At 41.3% G+C, this 25,063-nt stretch overlaps 1 protein-coding gene across 3 annotated transcripts in view; it reads right to left on the bottom strand.

Annotated features, from left to right (window-relative positions):
• LOC124144771 (multiple epidermal growth factor-like domains protein 8) overlaps positions 1–25,063 on the bottom strand; it is a 69,910-nt gene that overhangs the window by 37,426 nt on the left and 7,421 nt on the right. For all 3 annotated transcript variants that reach the window (XM_046514317.2, XM_046514316.2, XM_048389587.1), the window contains exons 2-12: positions 19,996–20,159; positions 16,743–17,877; positions 14,999–15,159; positions 13,278–13,430; positions 11,393–11,579; positions 10,613–10,785; positions 9,537–9,752; positions 6,059–6,535; positions 5,138–5,241; positions 2,537–2,811; positions 1,339–1,564 (exon numbers count right to left, since the gene is read on the bottom strand). In XM_046514317.2, the coding sequence (XP_046370273.2) occupies positions 1,339–1,564; positions 2,537–2,811; positions 5,138–5,241; positions 6,059–6,535; positions 9,537–9,752; positions 10,613–10,785; positions 11,393–11,579; positions 13,278–13,430; positions 14,999–15,159; positions 16,743–17,877; positions 19,996–20,159 (3,271 nt within the window). The remainder of the gene's footprint in view (positions 1–1,338; positions 1,565–2,536; positions 2,812–5,137; positions 5,242–6,058; positions 6,536–9,536; positions 9,753–10,612; positions 10,786–11,392; positions 11,580–13,277; positions 13,431–14,998; positions 15,160–16,742; positions 17,878–19,995; positions 20,160–25,063) is intronic.

Genomic DNA, 25,063 nt, shown 5'->3' on the forward strand with positions numbered 1-25,063 from the left:
GAATGTTTCACATTAAAAAATGCAACTACAATTGCACGAATTATTTCAGTTTAAAAACAAAATTTTACTTTTAATTGATATTAGTAATATTTAAGGCAAGAATGCAATTTTGGTAAGAGGTGTGCACAAGCTCCTTCTTTTGTAATGGTTTCCAGGTATTTTAGACTTCATTTTTTGTTGCCTTGCAAAAATAATAGGGGGTTTCGGGTGGCTTGTGGCTCTGATGGATGTCACTAAAGAGGTTATCGTACACCATTATATGGAACTTCTATTTTCGAGTACTTTTTCCTTGATGAAATCTATTTTGTTATGTTTATTGATTGTTTTTACATTCAATATCAAGGTTTAATGATATCAAACCATACAAATGCAAGGGGAATAATTTTTTCTGTTTATTTTGAGCTTAATCACGTTATTTTCAAAATAGAGATATAACTTATATTAGTAGCAATATACAAATATGGCTGATAAGCGTCCGGTGTAATGCACGTGTACCATATTTAATGAATGAGTGTGTGAGTTTAAATTTAACGTCACATCAGCAATATTTCAGCTATATCGTGACGAGAACATCAATAATACTTAAACTTAGAAAAATAAAAACCTGTCATCGATGGACAGTATAATAACTAGAATATCACAGTTAAGAAGTAAAACTAGTTGCGAACAATTAAAAGAATAATCTATGATTCAATAATCCATTATAAAAACAGGCTAGAGATCGCCAGCAACCAAAGTTAGGCCACCATACTAGGGACCATGGGGACTTACGATACTTCTGCTACCGGCACGATTCCCCAGCAGGATTTACACTATCGCTTCAGCTGCTGGTGATTGTGGTCAATTTTAGCCACTAATTAAAATTTACAAATATTCTACGATTAAAAATTACGGTAGGAATAACAAACTGAATGATTTGGTCTTATGTTACCCTCTCAGGAGGACAATAATTTTACGCTACTTCAACCCCCTTCGAGGGCACAGCCACAAACAATCTAGGTTAATAATTATACACTACCATTTCGTAAAAAATAACTATGTACATACAAAAATTATCAATTAATTCTACTTCTTTTAAAAAAAATTATTATTAAATGAGAACTTAAATTAAAAAGATCCTTTAAGGATGAAACTTTGAAACATTGATCCCTTGTAATGGCTAAATCAATATCATCTGAGCAAATTAAGAGACGTTAGTTCACCTCCATGCACAACTAACTCACATATTTCTAAAACTAATATACAAGTAAACACTCACATTTTGTAGAATATAAAATACTTTTGAAATGATGGAGAATCATGGGGAATAATGTACTTAAATTCTCCGGCAACACTTACGTTTCTTCACAGACTCCCCCACCCACGTCATGGAAGCCCTGGTTGCACTGGCACTCGTACGAGTCGAATGTGTTGATGCAGGTGGCATTAGGGTGGCACTCATACAGCCCCAAGAGACACTCCTCCACGTCCATACAGATGTCATAGACCCAGTTGGCTGGTTCCGATCCTGACACGTTGTGCTCCTCGCTGATCAGGGCAGAACAGTTTCCTTCTACCTCAGGGCCTAAGTGAACAATATGTTACATTTTACTATGAATTGTTTGGTTCCTTCTACCTCAGGGCCTAAGTGAACAATATGTTACATTTTACTATGAATTGTTCGGTTCCTTCTACCTCAGGGCTTAAGTGAACAATATGTTACATTTTACTATGAATTGTTTGGTTCCCTCCATCTCAGGGCTTAAGTGAACAATATGTTACATTTTACTATGAATTGTTCGGTTCCCTCCATCTCAGGGCCTAAGTGAACAATATGTTACATTTTACTATGAATTGTTTGGTTCCCTCCATCTCAGGGCCTAAGTGAACAATATGTTACATTTTACTATGAATTGTTCGGTTCCCCCCATCTCAGGGCCTCGACAACCATAACATGCTGTGGACCTCTTCTTTCCAGAATTCCCAAGGATGCGTGACCTAAAGATATGGCACAGACAGGATTGTCCATTGTTTAACGCTGCAATCAGCAATATTCCAGCTACAGTGAACTACGGTTATAATGAACACGCTTATAGCGAACTGATGGATATAACTAATTTACTTTTTTTGGTCCCGACTATTTGCTGTAGTTATGCTGTATTAATGGTTATAACTAACTACGGTTATAACAAACTTAAATTAGTCCCTTTGAGTTCGTTATAACCGTAGATTACTGTATATGATAGAGTAAGAAACAGAGTGATTGACATAAGCAGCATTGATTAATATAATAAGCAGTGCCGTTGCTTTAAGTCCAACCTCATCGAACTACAATGACACGTGGGCAACCCGGTCACTGAGTCTGACCACTGGATCCACTGAGTCATTTAACCATTCTACTAACATGGCTTACTGGGTGCTATTCTGAAACCCCAGAGGATGTGAAGTGAGTCAACAGACAAACTGTACACATTAGCAGAAGTGTTTATACGACACTGACATAGGTTGCAAGGGACCTGTCTAACCCAGAATCACAACAAGGATAGAAGGGACATACCTGAGAAGTCCCCATTCAAGCACACCCCGATGGTGGGGTTTTCCATGCTGCCACACCAGCCACACCCATGCCCGTAGTTCTGGATGCAGGACTTGCATGTGTTGTAGTGGGAGCAGTCACTGCAGTTGATGCCCTTGCGGTCGTTGTCCACCCAGCCTGTACACTCCCCCATGAGGTAGCGAGTGACGTAGTCAGAGAAGGGCAAGCACTTCTTGGTGTTCTTGCACCATGCACACTTCTCCTGCCCATGGGTGCAGTCAGTGCATGTGGTGCGCCTGCCAAGTTTTATCAATATTTTTTTTATCATAGAACATTGGCTGAATTAAACATCTGCAATTAAGCAGGTATGTTTAAAGTTTTTGGAAATATTGCAGCCAAATCATGAAGATCAAGTGAATCACTCCCTTTCTACTACAATGTAGCCACCCAATCCTCACTTTAGCTACAAGCACTCAGCTACTGAACAGTAGGTAATGTGGCCACCCCATCCCCACTTTACCTACAATCACTCCCCTACTGAACAATAGTTAATAAGGCCACCCCATCCTCACTTTAGCTACAAGCACACCCCTACTGAGCAGTAGTTAATGTGGCCACCCAATCCTCACTTTAGCTACAATCACTCCCCTACTGAACAATAGTTAATAAGGCCACCCAATCCTCACTTTAGCTACAATCACTCCCCTACTGAACAATAGTTAATAAGGCCACCCCATCCCCACTTTAGCTACAATCACTCCCCTACTGAACAATAGTTAATAAGGCCACCCCATCCTCACTTTAGCTACAAGCACACCCCTACTGAGCAGTAGTTAATGTGGCCACCCAATCCTCACTTTAGCTACAATCACTCCCCTACTGAACAATAGTTAATAAGGCCACCCAATCCTCACTTTAGCTACAATCACTCCCCTACTGAACAATAGTTAATAAGGCCACCCCATCCCCACTTTAGCTACAATCACTCCCCTACTGAACAATAGTTAATAAGGCCACCCCATCCTCACTTTAGCTACAAGCACACCCCTACTGAACAGTAGTTAATGTGGCCACCCAATCCTCACTTTAGCTACACACTCCCCTACTGAACAGTAGTTAATAAGGCCACCCAATCCTCACTTTAGCTACAATCACTCCCCTACTGAACAGTAGTTAATGTGGCCACCCCATCCTCACTTTAGCTACAAGCACTCTCCTACTGAACAGTAGTTAATGTGGCCACCCAATCCTCACTTTAGCTACACACTCCCCTACTGAACAGTAGTTAATGTGGCCACCCCATCCTCACTTAAGCTACACACACTCCCCTACTGAACAGTAGTTAATGTGGCCACCCAATCCTCACTTTAGCTACAAGCACTCTCCTACTGAACAGTAGTTAATGTGGCCACCCAATCCTCACTTTAGCTACAAGCACTCTCCTACTGAACAGTAGTTAATGTGGCCACCCAATCCTCACTTTAGCTACAAGCACTCTCCTACTGAACAGTAGTTAATGTGGCCACCCAATCCTCACTTTAGCTACACACTCCCCTACTGAACAGTAGTTAATGTGGCCACCCCATCCTCACTTAAGCTACACACACTCCCCTACTGAACAGTAGTTAATGTGGCCACCCCATCCTCACTTTAGCTACAAGCACTCTCCTACTGAACAGTAGTTAATGTGGCCACCCCATCCTCACTTTAGCTACACACTCCCCTACTGAACAGTAGTTAATGTGGCCACCCCATCCTCACTTTAGCTACAAGCACTCTCCTACTGAACAGTAGTTAATGTGGCCACCCAATCCTCACTTTAGCTACACACTCCCCTACTGAACAGTAGTTAATGTGGCCACCCCATCCTCACTTAAGCTACACACACTCCCCTACTGAACAGTAGTTAATGTGGCCACCCCATCCTCACTTTAGCTACAAGCACTCTCCTACTGAACAGTAGTTAATGTGGCCACCCCATCCTCACTTTAGCTACACACTCCCCTACTGAACAGTAGTTAATGTGGCCACCCAATCCTCACTTTAGCTACACACTCCCCTACTGAACAGTAGTTAATGTGGCCACCCCATCCTCACTTTAGCTACACACTCCCCTACTGAACAGTAGTTAATGTGGCCACCCCATCCTCACTTTAGCTACAAGCACTCCCCTACTGAACAGTAGTTAATGTGGCCACCCCATCCTCACTTTAGCTACAAGCACTCCCCTACTGAACAGTAGTTAATGTGGCCACCCAATCCTCACTTTAGCTACAAGCACTCTCCTACTGAACAGTAGTTAATGTGGCCACCCCATCCTCACTTTAGCTACAAGCACACCCCTACTGAACAGTAGTTAATGTGGCCACCCCATCCTCACTTAAGCTACACACACTCTCCTACTGAACAGTAGTTAATGTGGCCACCCCATCCTCACTTAAGCTACACACACTCTCCTACTGAACAGTAGTTAATGTGGCCGCCTGAGTGTCACCAATCAAGCGAAGGTACTGGTAACCCATTCAGCCTTGGTACAAATACATTTGTGCCTGATCAAATATATATTTTGTAGCATTGTTGCATAGAGAACATACAATCATGACAATAACTGAGTTTACTTACATGTGGCAAGGTGGATGGCATTCACTGGCATTGCGTATTGTCTGCTCAACACGTCCACGTCTTGTACACTGACCATCGCCAGACACCCACTCACACAGGGGGTTCTAGGAAACAGATGACCAAAGATGTATGGTGTGATTTAGGTTTGCAGTCAGTTACTTTTCACAAAAGAACTTCCGATGCATGACAGTTAAGTATGATGCAGTGAACACAAAAGCATACAAGCAGACAGCCTTCAGTCAATGTTAAACATATGCAGAGCTCAGCAAGTAATTGATAACACTATTTATCAGGGCTGAAAGGTGTAAAAGAAGCAAAGTAAACACAAACACTCCTCCAAATAATATCCATATACTTCAGCTATGGTGGTCAAACAATCATGAATAGAGTTGGCTTTTGTGACAATCTTAAGGTACTGAGGACTTTTGTACCAATAAAAGAGTGAGTGAAAGTTATTTTATGCATCAGCCCCAGTATTACAGCTTCATCAACAGCTAACCTGCAGCTGGCTGAATAAGCAATGATCTATGCTGTCTTTTTTTTTCCTTTTTTTTGTTTAACACTGCACTCAGCAATAATACAGCTGTATGACGGCGGTCTGTGAATATTCGAGTCTGGACCAGACAATCCAGTGATTAGGATACGATGACATTCATCAACCAAGTCAGTGAGTCTGACCACCGGATCCCACCATCCCGAAGGTAGCTTTGTAACGAGGGATCTCTGTAGTTGCCTCTTACGACAAACACAGTCACCTTTTACAGCAAGCATGGGTTGCTGAAGACCTATTCTAACCCGGATCTTCAAGGGTGTCACTGAGTCTGACCACTGACAGAGTGAGTCACTTCTCACAACAAACATGACTCGAGGGAAGCCCAATAATATATCCAGATCTGCAGAGAGAGCTGAGAAGATACTTACTGACGCACAAGTGTGGCAGTTGACATAGTAGTCACAACACGGGCACTCTGCCATGCTGGTTATCAAGTAGGGATCATGAGCACCATTACATGCAGACTCGTTACTCAAAGTGTCCCGTCTCAAGCAGGTGTCTGTTGCAGGACACCAGCTGCAGAGGGAGTCAGTCAGGCAGGACAGGCAGTTGTAATGGCCACCGCAGGAGCCATTCCTGTACGGCTCCAGGAACTCGTACGTGATGTCTCGGGGCTGGTTGAAGGTGGCTTTGATTTCTCGGTTCCAGGCCACTCTTGTATGTGATGAAGGATAGAACATATCGTTGCTGTTCAGGTTCTGGCTGCTTTTAATCTTTTGTTCCGTTTCTTGTTCCACATAGTACTTGAAGCCACTCTGAACGTAGGGGAAGACTGGACTGTTGTCACGACGACGAGCCTCTGCAGAAGTATATTCATTCTGGCTCTCCACATGGGATACAAGTTCCTGAAAATAAAACCATCTTGTCAATAAAATAACGAAGTGAGTTGAGTCTAACCATTATTCCTACCATATAACAGCAAGGGTCACCAAGATAAAGACTCCACTCAGGAATAAATGTTTGGGTAATCAGCTGGTTATAACATGGTATCCATAGAAACTATTCAATTAATAATTGTCTCTTATTGGAAGTAGATGTTGTCAAACCCTACTACATAGCTAGCAAGCATGAGGTAAGAGGTCCTACATTCAGAGGATGTCTAACCCTACTACATAGCTAGCAAGCATGAGGTAGATGGTCCCACATTCAGAGGATGTCTAACCCTGCTATACAGCTAGCAAGCATGAGGTAAGGTGTCCTACATTCAGAGGATGTCTAACCCCACTATACAGCTAGCAAGCATGAGGTAAGTGGTCCCACATTCAGAGGATGTCTAACCCTGCTATATAGCTAGCAAGCATGAGGTAAGGGGTCCTACATTCAGAGGGTGTCTAACGCTGCTATATAGTCAGCAAGCATGAGGTAAGGGGTCCTACATTCAGAGGGTGTCTAACCCTGCTATATAGCTAGCAAGCATGAGGTAAGGGGTCCTACATTCAGAGGATGTCTAACCCTGCTATATAGCTAGCAAGCATGAGGTAAGGGGTCCTACATTCAGAGGATGTCTAACCCTGCTATATAGCTAGCAAGCATGAGGTAAGGGGTCCTACATTCAGAGGATGTCTAACCCTGCTATATAGCTAGCGAGCAGGAGGTAAGGGGTCCTACATTCAGAGGGTGTCAAACCCTGCTATATAGCCAGCAAGCACGAGGTAAGGGGTCCTACATTCAGAGGGTGTCTAACCCTACTATATAGCTAGCAAGCATGAGGTAAGGTGTCCTACATTCAGAGGGTGTCTAACCCTGCTATATAGCCAGCAAGCACGAGGTAAGGGGTCCTACATTCAGAGGATGTCTAACGCTGCTGTATAATCAGCAAGCATGAGGTAAGGGGTCCTACATTCAGAGGGTGTCTAACCCTGCTATATAGTCAGCAAGCATGAGGTAAGGGGTCCTACATTCAGAGGGTGTCTAACCCTGCTATATAGTCAGCAAGCATGAGGTAAGGGGTCCTACATTCAGAGGGTGTCTAACGCTGCTATATAGTCAGCAAGCATGAGGTAAGGGGTCCTACATTCAGAGGGTGTCTAACGCTGCTATATAGTCAGCAAGCATGAGGTAAGGGGTCCTACATTCAGAGGGTGTCTAACCCTGCTATATAGCTAGCAAGCATGAGGTAAGGGGTCCTACATTCAGAGGGTGTCAAACCCTGCTATACAGCTAGCAAGCATGAGGTAAGGGGTCCTACATTCAGAGGGTGTCTAACCCTGCTATATAGCTAGCAAGCATGAGGGAAGGGGTCCTACATTCAGAGGGTGTCTAACCATACTATAAAGCTTGCAAGCATGAGGTAAGGGGTCCTACATTCAGAGGGTGTCTAACCCTGCTATATAGCCAGCAAGCACGAGGTAAGGGGTCCTACATTCAGAGGGTGTCAAACCCTGCTTTACAGCTAGCAAGCATGAGGTAAGGGGTCCTACATTCAGAGGGTGTCAAACCCTGCTATATAGCTAGCAAGCATGAGGTAAGGGGTCCTACATTCAGAGGGTGTCAAACCCTGCTTTACAGCTAGCAAGCATGAGGTAAGGTGTCATACATTCAGAGGGTGTCTAACCCTGCTATATAGCCCGCAAGCATGAGGTAAGGTGTCCTACATTCAGAGGGTGTCTAACCCTGCTATATAGCCCGCAAGCATGAGGTAAGGGGTCCTACATTCAGAGGGTGTCTAACCCTGCTTTACAGCTAGCAAGCATGAGGTAAGGTGTCCTACATTCAGAGGGTGTCTAACCCTGCTATATAGCTAGCAAGCATGAGGTAAGGGGTCCTACATTCAGAGGGTGTCTAACCCTGCTATACAGCTAGCAAGCATGAGGTAAGGGGTCCTACATTCAGAGGATGTCTAACGCTGCTGTATAATCAGCAAGCATGAGGTAAGGGGTCCTACATTCAGAGGGTGTCAAACCCTGCTTTACAGCTAGCAAGCATGAGGTAAGGTGTCCTACATTCAGAGGGTGTCTAACCCTGCTATATAGCTAGCAAGCATGAGGTAAGGGGTCCTACATACAGAGGGTGTCTAACCCTGCTATACAGCTAGCAAGCATGAGGTAAGGGGTCCTACATTCAGAGGATGTCTAACGCTGCTGTATAATCAGCAAGCATGAGGTAAGGGGTCCTACATTCAGAGGGTGTCTAACGCTGCGATATAGTCAGCAAGCATGAGGTAAGGGGTCCTACATTCAGAGGATGTCTAACCCTGCTATATAGTCAGCAAGCATGAGGTAAGGGGTCCTACATTCAGAGGGTGTCTAACCCTGCTATATAGCTGGCAAGCATGAGGTAAGGGGTCCTACATTCAGAGGGTGTCAAACCCTGCTATATAGCTAGCAAGCATGAGGTAAGGGGTCCTACATTCAGAGGGTGTCTAACCCTGCTATATAGCTAGCAAGCATGAGGTAAGGGGTCCTACATTCAGAGGGTGTCTAACCCTGCTATACAGCTAGCAAGCATGAGGTAAGGGGTCCTACATTCAGAGGATGTCTAACCCCACTATACAGCTAGCAAGCATGAGGTAGATGGTCCTACATTCAGAGGATGTCTAACGCTGCTGTATAATCAGCAAGCATGAGGTAAGGGGTCCTACATTCAGAGGGTGTCTAACCCTGCTATACAGCTAGCAAGCATGAGGTAAGGGGTCCTACATTCAGAGGGTGTCTAACCCTGCTATATAGCCAGCAAGCATGAGGTAAGGGGTCCTACATTCAGAGGGTGTCAAACCCTGCTTTACAGCTAGCAAGCATGAGGTAAGGGGTCCTACATTCAGAGGGTGTCAAACCCTGCTATATAGCCAGCAAGCACGAAGCAAGGGTACTGTCCTAAAGTTCCAGAGCTTGAACAGCTGTGACACACCTTGTGATCCCTGGACTCATCCCGGCTGAGGTAGAGTTTGCCCTCAGCCTGCTGGATACCTAGGTACAGACACAGCTCGCGGTCAGGGGTGGGCACTGCATTCAGAGGATGCAAGTAGCCGATGATGTCAGCACTGTACACAAATGGCCTTGCCACTTCTCCTTCAAAGTTGTAGACAAACTTCAGACGAGCTTCTGCCTTGCGAATCAGGGTCACCTGAAAATGATTACAAGATTGTTGATACTTGCGTAAATTTACCCTATGTTTCAAACTCTGAAAAAAAATCTTTTCCCTTTTCACTATTAATGTCATGGAAATCATTAGTCAATATGTATGAAAGACTGGGCTAGTAGATTAACAAACTGTCTTTTCAATGTAGAGCTGTTACCTATAGATATAAGGCTGCTAAACAGAAAACAGACACAAAATGCCCAAGAACAATGAAACAGAAAGAATACACCAACAAATATTGACTTCTGCAGTGATGCATTCATCAAATCACCTGTTTCAATCAGAGGTGGTTATTTTGATTTGAAACCTCTGACCAATCTGCATCAAGAATTTTCAAAGGCCAGGATATAGTAGCCGAGAGGTCTGAAAGGGATGATATCCACTGACAAACAGGCAATGTCAAACCTCAGACATCAAATTACTTCATTTACTAAACACGCTAACTAAATCTGATATATATACTGACATACCTGAGGTACATCTTACTTTAGATTATGTATTTGAAATAGGCATCTTTAAGCAGATTCTACTGAGAATGCAATATTGAAATGCACAGATACATTGGCCAGGGTAATTTTGTTAGGCTCTTTGACCATACTACTCAAGTCTTCAGCAGGTGTCAGTAAAAATTCCAAAACTGAATTCATACAGTAAAAACAAATGTTATGGCCTTTTAGAAGTGACTTGTATTCCACTGATCAATTTGAGCAAAACGAAAAAAAAAAACATTCCCAAATTGGCTGCCAAGGGCGCCTAGTCTACAATCCTGGATAAATCCATGTAATACACATTTTGTTCATGTGTACCCGGTGATCTAAACAGCCAAACAATGAAGTGTTGCTTACTTCATCAGGAAAGGTGGCGTTCTTGGGACTCCTGTAGCGGATCCAGTGCAGCCCAGCAGGGAAGTCCTCCAGGACACACTGCTCTATGGTGGTCAGGTTCCGGCTCAGCCCCTCCCACCAGCCCTCAAGCCCAGACTCGGTGTTATTGGCCGACTCGCATGTTCCTCTGGGATCTGAAACAAGCCATTCTGGGATTTGTAACTCCTATACATTAGCACTACAGTCACTATGTGACCTGGGCCATAGCAGAAAGTGCTGGTCCAATGAATCAATTTCATGAAGACTGACAGGTTTCAGTTCCTAATCAAGGAATCAATCAACTGATCATTTACAATGTATATTACTTCATATTAACGAAAATCTGGAAACAATAAACAAATGATAAGTTAAATTATAAACACAAAATGTTTGATAAAAGACAAGGATTTGCAACTGTTTCTAATTATTAATAAATTGGGCATAAAACAGAAAAGTTTCATAAAAGACATCCTGCGTTGTATTTGAATATGGGGATCCCCTAAAGCATTCTTTTAACAGTAGGGTTTGACAGTGACCCTTTAGCTTTCTTGCCTTATTTTAAATACGGTTCAAGGTCTGTTGATATTTGAAGCCTTCCTAGTGGATGTGTTTCTGTTGCAAAGTTGATATTTGAAGCCTTCCTAGTGGATGTGTTTCTGTTGCAGAGTATTGTAAACTGCTGGCAATATTTCATTTCAATATCTGAAATGTTAATAAATTGCCAGCTCCATGCTAGAAGGTGAACTGAGGACGCCATGTTACCTGTCTGTTTCTGACACTGGGCCTCTTTGACACACCACATGCACTTCTCATTGTACACATGGAGCCTGGGGGAGTTGGTGACATCCACCCCGCGACCTTGACTTGCACACGAGCCACACGAATGTAACGCTTGACAGATACCAGGACAACTGGATAGGAGTTCACTGTGACTTCTCTCCAAGCATATCTGTAACCATGGTAACATAACACAATATATCGCATCCTTGCTGTTTCCATGGTAACATAACACAATACATCACATCCTAACTGATACCAAGGTAATGTAACACACAATGTCACATCCTTATGGTTACCATGGTAACATAACACAACATGACAGCCTTAGTGTTGGTGGGCCCTGTCCCACAAAGCGATTGTAGAGCTAAGGTGATCGTAACTCCCATATTTTAATACAGACTTACAACTATCGTAGTGCTACAATCACTTATAGAACGGGACCTTTTTCTTCAATAATTATTATACAAGTTTTTATTTGTTTTGTTTTTTATCTAACCCAACACTCAGAAATATTCCACCTATATGACAATGGCCTATAAACATTCAAGTTTGGACCAGAGAATCCTGTGATTGATATTGTGAGCAACAATCCAAGCCGTCGGGTTAGGAGGACACGCTATCAACCAAGTCCCTGAGCCTGACCACCCGATCCAGCATAGGTTGCATCTATGACATGAGGGTAACACAACGAGTCACTTTGCTGTCACTGTGATTTGGAACATGTGACTTAACATGAGGTAGAGACATACATGTATACATATGTATCATTTATCAGTACCATCCCAATTCACACAATTTAACTTCATTATATGAGTACAGATTTCATTTTACTTTTCAACTTTTCAACTTTTCGACCTGCTCAGAGCCCCATATTCAGCCCAAAGTCTGAGCAAAAGACAGTAAAAATTCCCAATTTGAATTAAAAAACTTCCCAATTCATCAAAATTGATGAAAATAAGAACATTAAAAAAATTCAATTTTGAACAATATCAAACATGTCAAAAAAAAAATCTTTTTTTTTTACTTTGGAATCTGAGATAAATCCCTGCCAAATAACACCTGCAAACCTGAAAACACATGTTTATCAACCTCTGTACAAAAAGTTATCAATAATTTTCTGTAGCACACACTTTCCATATGTAATCAGGCAGCTGTGAGGCAGACATGATCTAACTCTCTAATGCATGCCAACATGTGCTTTCAATAAAAACTGCACCCAACTGATTTGCTGAATTCCAATGCCAATTCCTTAACAGTGTATATAAAGGCAAACCTTATAAAAGAGTAAGTGACTACCTTCACCATGGGGCAGTCTGTAGCAGTACAACTTACTAAGGCTGTTTTCTACAATGCCTGCCTACATCAATAGCTGACTTACAGCTCTACATGTTTGCAGAGACTTGGTGCCACAGTCAGCTGTTTGTCTGTTTGTTGTATACCACCGCACTCAGCAATATTCCAGCTATACTATGGCGTTCTGTAAATAATCGAGTCCAGGCCAGACAAACAAGTGATTGACATCATGAGCATCGATCCATGTAATGGGGATAAATGTCATGCATCAACCAAGTCAGCCAGCCTGACCATCCGATCCCGTTAGTCGCCTCTTACGACAAGCACAGTCGCATGGGCTGCTGAAGACCTATTCTACCCCGGATATCTTCACAGGTACACAGTCTACTGACAATTTTTAGTCATTTATAGGCACTGTAATTCATGACTTTTGACACTCTGAGACACTTTTTTGGAGCAAGTAGGTGATAATGAACTGAACTTAATACATAATAGAATTTGAACCTACAGGTAAAAATGAATTATGGATAGCTTGAAATATGGCCTGAGCCTGAGCACAACTGTTCTAACATACCTCTTTCCGTGTGCGATGATAGCAGTGAGTCTTAAACGGTAGTCCAATGATCTCACTTCTACAGTACACACACTCTGGGTCCCCGACACACAGGTCCGAGGTCTTGTAGTCCTCACAATGGTCAAATGTTGTGTTTCTCACCCCTGTGAACGTCTGGAGAAAGAAAACCATATATATTAATTTGATATATAAATTACTGATTTTTTAACAAAATTCGTCATATATTTCACCTCATCATATTGGTAGAATTTCTTTAAAATAAAGCAATGATTCCACAAAAAATGACTGTAGTTGGCATCCGTGTAATTAGACTGAAACAGACAGGCTTCTCCTTATATTAACATAAATTTCAAATAAGACCTTTGAGTTGCTTGTTTGTTGTTTAACTTGGCACTCAGCAATATTCTAGCCATACTAAAAACTCATAATCAACTTTGAAGATGCATCTTGGTGCTCAAGTCCATCTCCAAACACGTCACTTCAGATTCCAACCAGTCATTATTGTGTTTGATTATCTCCTGCCTAAATACCCAGAGCAATTTAATTAGAATTTTGTGGAGATTTTGAAAATGTGTTGTCAAAGTGTTTCAGTATATATGACAGGCACCTGTAAATGAGCAAGTCTGGCCCAAAGAAATCTGTGATTGATATATTGATATTATCAGCAACATCCCAACCCATCGGATACACTAACACACCACTTAGTCAGTGAGTTTGACACCCAATCCATGTAGTTGTGTTTGTACGACAGGTTGTTAGGAACAAATTCTAACCTGGAACCCTTACAAGACCAATAGTAGAAGAGACTTTCATTGGCATGATCAGATTAATGCTTACTTTACATTATTGCATGAAACATGTTGAATGCAATATTGAAATACAATGTTAAAATACCTTCAGTAAAGATAAACAAGAATCATCAGGGCTGGTGCAACTAGGACATGGAGTTGGGCTACTTACACCCCACTTTGGGTTCATGGCAATTCAGTTCAGTAAACATGGTAAAGAAAAAAATAATGCTGTTCAGTTTCAAAATCCCAAATTATCCAAAGGTACCAGTTCACCACAAGACTGATCTGTATAGCAAGTTTCATGTACAAATATTCCATGATTTTAAAGTTGAAACAAACACTACCCTCATTTTCAGTATAAGTTTCTTTTGTCATCATTGAAGAAAATAAAAAACAACAAAATCTCCCAAATCATCAAAAGGCACCAGTTCCCCATTAGACTGCTCTATACAGCAAGTTCCAACAAGAAATATTCAACGATTTTGGCATTCTGCTTTGGAAATGGAAAACGGACGGCTGATGGACAGATGGACATGGTGATCACAATATTCCCCCCATTTTTCGAACAGATCAAACTGAACAAAATTATGATTTTTTCCCCTAATTTGCTTGCCAAAGGCACAGAGTTTGGAATATTACAGAAATCCCAATCCCATGATCTGGTTCACAAACATCACGTGTTTTAAAATTCCATAAACTTTGAATGCATTTCTTACCAGACTAGAAATGTCAGTTTATGCAACATGCAATCTACAATTTGAAAAGCTTGAATGATTGAAACAGACAATTTTTTGTATCCCTAAGAACTCGCAATGCTAATTATTTGCATCCTTTTAAGCTGTTTCCGTGTAGGATGCAATATTTTTTCCAGTAAACCCTGAAATCAACAAGAACCCAGGGTTTCCATCATATACATCCTAAGCCCAATACCTGATGATGAGCAACTGCGATTGGCACTTTGTAAGCAAGGAGATCCCCATGGACCTTTCCAGAGTAGCCCCCTGCTAGCAACATGACATCTCCATACGCTGCTACTGCTACGTGGCCAAACCGTCCCGTCTTTGGTAATGATGATGACGCAGTTGAAAGACCTGTCCGGGAAACAATGAGTGAGTGAGTGAGTGAGTGAGTGAGTGAGTGAGTGAGTGAGTGAGTGAGTGAGTGAGTGAGTGAGTGAGTGAGTGAGTGAGTGAGTGAGTGAGTGAGTGAGTGAGTTCAGATTGGTATTTCTTAGAACAGATTTAAAGACAGCTGACAGAATTTACTGCTCCACTGGAGGCCAGACAGTCCTTTTGTTAAGAAGATTGAGTGAGTGACTTGTTGAACAGAAAATATGAGTGAGTGAGTGAGACAGTCCTTTTGTTGAGAAGAGTGAGTGAGTGAGTGAGTGAGTGAGTGAGTGAGTGAGTGAGTGAGTGAGTGAGTGAGTGAGTGTCACCATGTTGAACAGTACTTCAGTTATCTCATGGCATATCAGCTCAATGTGGGAGGAAAGCTCCAAGTGATGCAACTCCTTGACTTTTACCATGTTTACCACTTTGGTGAACCAATAAGCATGGTTAACATGGTTACGCTGCTGACAAAGTCTGAGGTAGGGTCACTTGTATGTGTGACTGCCTATCAATTGAGCAAGGGTTTCTGCATCATTCACTGGAACGTCTCTTTAAGCATGTGTTAAGTATTATTAATTAACTATGTAATAATATATGTACTGGCATTGTAGAGGACACATCTAAAGAATTGTCCGAAACACAGATGTAACAGATGGCTGATTTTGGATAAGTGTGCAAACAACATAGAAATATTACTCAAAAATAGAAGTTGTGCATAATGGTGTGCAACAACCTCGTCAGTGACATCCATCAGTGCCACATTTCAACAAACACATGTTTTTGACTAACTGTAAAAAAACCTGACATTTACTTGGGACGGTATTTGTTTTAAGCCATTGTGTAGGGGAAACCCCTGTTACTTTAGCAAGGCTGCTTAAAATATTTACAAACCGTTACGAAAGAACCAGCTTGTGCACATTCCTTACCAGTATTGCAGAAGGCATCTGGTATTATGTATTCTAGCCGAAATATTAGTGGATGAGGAGACATGGGGTTTAACATCCATGTCGCATCCAAGATTATTGCACTTATATATCCACATGCATGTACGTGTGTGTGTGTGTGTGCGGCTGTTTGTACTAGTCCGGACTAATGCCAATTTTATAGTGCTAGCACACAGAGATACCATGCCACAGTTTAACATGAATACCCCAGTCAGACACAGTATACTGACTCTGAGCCAAACAGTCCTTGTTTTAACCCCTTAATGCCGAGCACCAGACAGGGTAACAACAAATATATCTATTATCGTCTTTTGGTATGACCAATCAGGATTACAGTTATACATGTTATATCAGCATAACGTGTGAGGAAAGCCTGACGTGATGCAGGTCTCAGACGTTTAACACTTTGGTGAAACCAACGAGCACGGATATGATGCTGACAAACCTAGGAACACAATCGGGGCGAACCGGGTTTCGAACCCACAATCATAGATTTCTGTCATGCCCAAGGAATGCAACTCTGCACAGCGAACTCTACCACTAGACCACAGAGGTGGTCCGAAATATTAGTATGAAATAAGAACAAAAGTATTTATGGATGCACACTTGGGAACTCACCGGTGAAATGAGTATGGTTCACCCACATGTGGCAGCCAAGATGATAGAAATGAAACCCTGAGTTAAAGCATATCTCCAGGCTGTTGTGAAGGTGAGTGTTGCCGCCGTATACGACGAGGTAATTGCCCAGGATCACAGCGGAATGGAAAGCCCGGTCCCCAGGAATACCGGACAGGTTCACCTCCTGATTATGGATCTGTGACCAGTAATTGTCCTCAATATGAAACATGTGAAGCTGATTAATTCTGTGACTAATGATGGAATTTTTCTGCTTGTATCCACCAAACACCACCAGAGACTTGGCTTCTTTGTAATACACCATGGTATGCCCTACGAGACATTTCGGAGGGTAGTTACCTCCCCTTACCAGCACCTTCTCCCATTGTTCCCCTTCCAAGAGGGCTATTCTGTATATATGATCGATAAATACCCTATCCTCAGTCTTCCCACCAAATAAATAAATCCACTTTTCCACCGTGGTCAGTGTGTGGCCAGTGACAGCCAACGGCTTGACTGTGCTGTTTAAAGCTTTCTCCGTCCACTCAAAAGTGGTCAGGTTAAAGAACCACAATTCATTACTATGGGAGTCATTGGCAAGGATGCCACCAAATACATAGAACCCTTCTTTAAAACCGGCCATTGCATGGCCACGTCGCCCCTCCGGCCAGGATCCAGACTTTGTAAGACTCTCCCACACGTTGTCCTTCATACAGTAGCGGACCACATCGTCTAGGACGCTGTTGAGATCATATCCGCCAAACATCCACAAACACTCCGTCTGTTCGTGAAAGAAGCCAGAGTGAGATGTGCGAGCAGGGTAGCCGGATTTGGCCAGCGTGTACCACTTTCCTGTCCCGCTGTTGTCGTGAGTGGAGAGGCTGCAGCTCTGCCCAGTATATCCCTCGCTGCACAGGCACTTCTTCTCCCCATACTTATCACATACACCGTTGCTGTTGCACGACTCTGGACAGAGCAGGTGCTCGCAACCACTACCGGTGTAGTCTTTGTCGCAGGTGCATGTGTGGTTGACGCACTGTCCATGTCCACTGCAGTTCCAGGGACAGTCGTAGACGAAGTAGTTGGTCTCGAAGCCATCGCGCATATAGTTTCTGTCCGTGAACAGGTACAGCAACATCTGAAACGTACAATTTCACAAAAATAATAACATAATTGGAATCATGTGGAATGGGATTAACTAGTTTTTCGGAATTTCATTCAAGTAAAGAAACGGTTAAAACAAAAAAAACCTTGGTTTTTAAAGTGAACAACTTCTTTATACAATTAGGAGCAACATTTTGGTGAAGGTTCTTATCAAACAAGTGGGTGAGGTGAAATGGGGTTTAACGTCCAAGATTTTCGCACTTATATAGCGATGTGCATGTATGTGTGTGTTTGTGTGTGGCTGCTTGTACTAGTCCACTAAGATACCATGCCGCAGTTCAATACCCCACTCAGACACAGTATTCTAATTCCGAACCGACTAGTCCTTGGTTTAGCCCCTTAATCCTGTGCACCAGACAGCAAGTACCATCTTTTAATATGACATGGCCGGGGACTGAACCCTGGATCTTCTGCTCTCCGGGCAGACGATCTACCAAAGGACTACAGAGTCATTACACTGATTATGTGATTACACTGATTATGTGATAAAAATTAAGGATCAATATTTATTGAGAATGGAAAGCTTTAATACTTAGACATACATTACTGTACTAAACTCAATGCTTAAATTTTGTTTGTTTAACATTGTTTATGCAGCACTCAGCAATATTCCAGCCAAATGACTACACATGGCTTGGGGGAAGGATAATGGCTATTGGGGCATTGCCATAGTATTACTAGAGTGTCCTACTCTCTTGCAATAGTATTGTGATAGTATTAAACGGTAAACCAACTTTTAGCTTTAAACTTTAAACTTAATAATTACATTAATCAATGTAATAGAAATGAATAAAGTGTCTATGACAATGTCAAAGACAGCAGTTTTCCTTCTTGTTGCTACTCAAACTAAAGGGAAGTAACTCTGAGTTGCTGTAATCCTTGCTAATCAACACATGGCAGGTTTAAAATTTATTTTTAACTAACTGTGACTATTTAACTATTGATTGTTTCACATACTATTGACAATATCATCAGCAAAGGTAGATTTAACAACAAATTCTTATGTAACAAGCCTGCTCCTTTAAAACAATGCTGGCCCTTCTCAAAACTAACTGGCTCAAAACTAAATGTTGGAGACCGCGATGGGGGCTCCGAAAATTTTAAAACTCTTTACCTCTAAAACGTCTTTTCTTGCACTCTGAGATTAACTGTTGGCTTCCATTTGCCTCATTTCATTGAGATTTATCAGTAAATAAAAATTGTTGTTGATTTACACAACATTACGAAATGGCCACCAGTTGTATCATTCTATCAAGATGATCGTTGAGTTAACCATTCACACGACCTCATCCCCCTTAATATTTTCTCATGGAAATTACTCAATTCACGAGTAGTGTCCAATTAACAAAATTAAACATACACAGAGTAGGGGTGAAATTTTGACTAGCCACATCTACAGTCAAGTCTCGTTAATCCGACAATCGGCTTCAGCCAACACTAATGATGTGAACCGATTAAATCAGTGATATTTAGACCCGTTAATCTGACAGTCTCACACTCCCACTCCCACTCCCACTCCGACACAGCGAATTTGCAACAAATTACTGAAATCACTCAATAATCAGTCTCGTTAATTTGACACAGTGATCAGCGTACTCCGTGTTCATCTGCCCGCGAGTACACAGCCCTGTGTTTTGATGCGAGACGAGTCAGATGGTAGCTGCATATTTCACTGGCTGCAGAGATAAACTTGCTTAACAATAAACACTTATTAAATGCTTTAAATAAACAAAACAGGATTAATCACATGCTTATATTGGCTCAATCTCATTAAAAGATCTCGCAACCGCCGAGGACATCCCATACACACAGGTCACGTCAGAACGACCTTTCACAAACTTGGACCGACCAATGAAATGACTAAGTCCAGATAATCAAGTGATTGACATCATGAGCATTGATCTACTCAACTGGGATATGATGACATGCATCAACCAAGTCAGGAAGTCTGACCATCCGATCCCATTAATCGCCTCTTACAGCTAGCATGGGGCAATCCTTAAATAATTCTAACGTAAATAGTATTGACCGAAATAAAATTTTGGAAAAAAAAAGGCGTTTTTGAAAACCTATTGTCAGTCCTGCTACTTACATATCCCGAAGTGGCCACAACAGGCGATGGGTGGCTGTCCCCCGACAGACTGGCCAACATGGGGCTTGTGTGTGAGTCTCCATCATACACAAACAGGAAGTCAAACGAGCACTCTGTTGACATGCTCTTGAACTCCAGCTGGATTGTCTTGTTGGGGCCGCCGGCTGAAACACAAATGAATCCACGTGAGAGGAGGTCCGTATGCAGCTTCCTGTACAGAGACGTAATAAAAAAACTTGTGTGTTCAAGTATGCACCAAATAGTAAGCACTCAGTCAGCAACATTCTAGATAAATCACGAGGGATGACTTTCATTGTCTGTGACAAAAACGTTTGAGTCTTCTAGTCTGACTGCTTCTGCAATTTCAGCGGATCTTAGTGTTAGTATAGGACCACTATTAGCTTAGCTTACGAGAGTAGACCAGTCTGTGCCAAAAAACTTTTGAGACTACTAGCCCGAACTTTGCTGTTAGCATCATTTTCAGTAGAATATAATTTTGCGTGGACTATTATTAGCTCACCTCGGACTTCGGACTTATATCGCACACTGCTTGATTGAACAAAATTTTAAGTTGCAGATTGCTATTGAAGGCATTTTTACGATTGCACTAGCATTGACACAGTTAAAAACAAAATTGTAATACGATGGGAATACGGGTACACAACAAGAAGACTCAATATTACTTATTACTTAATAAGTCCAAGGCAGCAGAAACAAGCAGCCAGTTGACTACTGCTGTTCCGACTAGTCAACTACAGGAATTAGATAGTCCTTTCAGTCTTAGTGGATGGACGAATTGGGGAAAACAGCCAAGCGTTCAATAGGCAAAACATTTTATAACACTCCGAGCATTTTGTCTGTTCAACAGACTGTTTTCTTGTAACATCTCGAGCTGACTCGTGTCTTCCAACGAGATGACTCACAGAGGGCAAAAAAATGGCGTCCGAGACAGAAGCAACGCTGTTCTCATGTAGCGAATGCCACATTTTGTTTGATAGCTTAACAAGACACGAGTGTTCATCATATTAGGATATATTTTGATGTGTGTGCAAATTCATAGTTCTACCCTTATTATACTAGTACTGTATGTGGCAGAGTGTAAGTAGTTGTACTTTTTCAAGAACGTTACGGCAAAACAAGATGTTCATTTAGCGAACCAAAAGCTTTTCAGAAACACCACAAGTGTATTGAATGCAAGGCTGATGGCAAGGTGAGCTATAATGCTTCCAGGTGAGCTAAAGTGAACTGAAATAAACTCAGCTGGGCTAAAGTACTGCCCAATATTAAAAACCATTTATCATGTTTATCAGTAGTTCCTAGCTGCAATGATTAACACCACTGACTTGAACCAACTTGTCAGAAATGGATCAACCCATTTTAGTTTGGACAAACTATTTTCATTGAAATACAAATCATACTAATTTATATCATAAATATTAACAACGGTGCAAGTCTAGTAATACATAAACATCTTATCAAAGCCAAGTCTCATACACATGCGACTTCAGTAGTTCAAGCACGTTATCATGGTCATATCAATATTGCTAATATATTTAATGTCCCCAGCTTTATCTTTCTAAGACGACTGTCAATTTGTCACTGGTGCCACCAAATGGCCAACGGTGAACTTACATGCACATATTGGATGATTTATAATGTAAGAAAATACTCCCAGAAGATTTACGGCAGCTGGTTCACTGACGTTGTCCTGGAGCTCAGTCACCCTAGCATTCAAACAGTCTGGTGTTGTCAACATATCAATGAATCCACAATTAAAAACTATACACAAGAGTGTTCCACAAAACACAGCATTAGAATTTGGCACTAGTCCTGTAGTCCTTGCTAAAATGCCCAATAGTTAAGGTATCATAAGGACTAGTAGAAATTTGCCATTTTTATGGGTTTTGCTAAATGTTATTATAAGGACTAGTGGACTAAAATGTTAGTTTCTACCACTGAAACAGCAGCATATTACCCATATCAGTGTACTCGATGGTCTGTTTGTCTTAAACACATTGTTTGTTGCTTAACTCTGCACTCAGCCGTATTCCAGCTTTATGACGGTCACGTATTACTAACTGAATCTCAACAAGACAATCAAGTGATTGATATTTTGAGCACTGATCCACACCAATAGGGTACAATGTTTGTTTGTTTAATGCAGCACTCAGCACTCTTCTAAATGCCTCTCAAAGATGCTTAGCTGAAGTTGATATAGGCTGACCAAAATCATCAGCCTTTCGTTTGGTCATTCCGAGCGTCTGATCCATATTTATTATGGAACTTGTTGCTTTAGTTTGTTTTCGAGACAAAGACATCACTCAAATCAGATATGCTTGTTTGAATGCTTTGCTCACTCAATTTAGAAGCCTTGACATACATTGATTGGCTGATTAGAATGTGTAGTAATCTCTCCTGACGCAACTGGTCTGAAACTTTAATAATTAAAAAACTAACATCAAACGATAAAGAAATTATTTGCCACAGGCTCACATAGTACAATTATAATTTTTGATATTTGATCTTTATGATACAGAATATTTTCAATCACTGTAACCTCGGACATCACATTTATCATATGACAATTTCTTTGCAGCCATGTTTGTTTACCGAAGACCTTGCAACTGCTAGCCTTGATCTAAACTTATTGGGAATGTCAGGCAGGGAATGGCATGTTTCATGAATGACAACCATATTGAAAATAAGTCATTACAAAAAGTCACAATTTAATTATCCCTCTTATCAAAGTTACCAATGGTTACTAACTTCAAAACATAAAGCCATACAACATGACACAAAATACATTGAAAATCGTTCTCTTATCATGTTAATATCACATATTTTATTTAAAATCATAAAGTATATAGACCATCTTATGATGTCTAAGGAACTGCACTTTACTGTGCAGGGCTGTGTCCCTTAAGTGTGCCAGAAAACTAAGACTGTGGGATAGAATCCCAGATTTACTAAATAACACTAAAACAAATTATTTTGGGGAGTGGCCTAAAGCTACTGATGCAATGATGTGTGACAAACGTTTTCATTGGCTGATATGTTGTCTGACTTGTGATGGTTGGCAGCTATATGGATAATTCAGGAAGAGGTCAATCTAAAAGTGTTGCTATATCTGTCATTCCTACAAAAATGATAGCTTGACATTGTGAATAATAAAAATAACAATTAATGTCTGTAAGGAGCTTTCTATGACAAACATCCCGTTTGGGTACAATATACGGTGACTTCCTACTTGTCCAGCAGCTGGCCAAAGGGATAATGCTCATTGTGTTTCCTTCATTTCATCCTAATCATCCAGCATTTGTTTACTTTAAAACCAAAATAAACATAATCGATCAAAAGAATGAGCGCTGTATAAAAATATTGTCTTAAATGTTCAGTTTCACATTTAATGTTTCGATTGACATAATTCACAGTCCAACTAGGCCTAAAACAGATTATGATAATCGTTCACTTCTTTTTGGTTGGCAAAAAGTTGTCTCTTCTCCCTCTCATGGCCATGGGCTAAGTTTGGATGTTTCTTCTTCTTGGTGGCCTCAAACTACCTGGATTGTGATCGCAGTATCACCCAGCTTGACCTGCAGTATCTCAATGAATTTGTACATATTTGGAAGCCATCCTCGAGGTGATCTGTGGCGTCATCCCACTACTCAGATACATAATTGTGCTTCATGACAAAGTCATCTTTGGTGTCAATGATGGCTGGGCATCCTCTTTGGGGATATTTCCAAAGAGTGGAAGTTTGATGTCTGGTCTTACTCATGAACTTGTATGATCCCTCTCAGAACTGGGAGAACACTGTAAATCAGCTTGCACATTTGCCATGGTAGAATACTTTTTCTTGTCTTTAATTCCTATTATAGCCCAATCGTACAAAATGATTATGTTTACACAATGATGTACATTTTAAAAGTTTTCACTCAGTACAGTGTATGTGAATAGTTGTGGTGTTATATTTTGAGCGCTATTCACCAAGATCTTGTCTTATGTGAGATGCACCCTTAAATCCCCTATAGTCTCACCACCATCACAATCTGACAAGTAGGAAGACCACTAATAAATAACCAGGCAGAATCGTTGTAATTGTGCAGCAGGTCAAACACTGGTAGCCAGTTTTAACCGCCGCTCAGGGGATGCCATTCAGTGGCAAAATTTTCCATTGCGGGAAGATTTTATCTGACTTTTTTTTATCCGTTTTATGGTATTTGCCTTTTTGTAATTTAATTTTGGTCACCCTTTTGTGATCAGGTATCTGCTAAAGCATTAAATTCTGCAAAGTTGCTAAGTTGACTAAACTTGCCCTTTTAGAGGCGACTATGCTTGTCGTAAGAGTCGACTAACAGGCTGGTTAGTCAAACTCGCTGACTTGGTTGATGCATGTCATTGTATTCCAAAATCATAGATTGATACTATGTTTCCAATGACTGGGTTGCCCATTCTTGATTATTTACAGACCACCATCATAAAGCAGGAATATTGCTGAGTGCTGCATTAAACAACAAACAAACAAATTTTTCTATATTTTTGCTGCTAAGATTCTTAGGTTGCAAGAAAAAATTCCCTCAGGATAATATACTCCATCTTATCTTTAACGTTAAAAATATACAGGTCCCAAGATTCAAATACCTAGCAGACAACCTCAAAGATCCCACCCAAATACAACTTCTGTCAAATGCACTATTACACATTACATGTTTGTTGCCTAGCTGGCCATTAACATAACCCAGGCAGCTGTGGAACTTGAGGCAGCCGTATCTATTTCCATCATACTGTTATTCAACAAGTGGGCTGCGATGAGGATGCTGTTTATCTTCCTCCTGCCTAGTGTCTACCATGTTATTCAGATTACTAAACCAGACTCTTAAACTTGTGGCTTATGCAATGGCACAAGGAAGTCTGCACCAGTCAAAGCGTGAACGTGTGGTTGGTGCAACATACAGATCCTGACACAAATATATCCAATTTAGCCCATGCAGGTCTATAATGTTCGGCAACTCTAGATTACTGCAGTATTTTTTTGTTTGTTTGTTTGTGGTTTAATGCCGCCCTAAGC

This window comes from Haliotis rufescens, unplaced genomic scaffold (genome assembly GCF_023055435.1).
Source record: "Haliotis rufescens isolate VD_foot unplaced genomic scaffold, xgHalRufe1.0.p SCAF_8, whole genome shotgun sequence".
In the NCBI taxonomy this organism is placed as follows: Eukaryota; Metazoa; Mollusca; class Gastropoda; order Lepetellida; family Haliotidae; genus Haliotis; species Haliotis rufescens.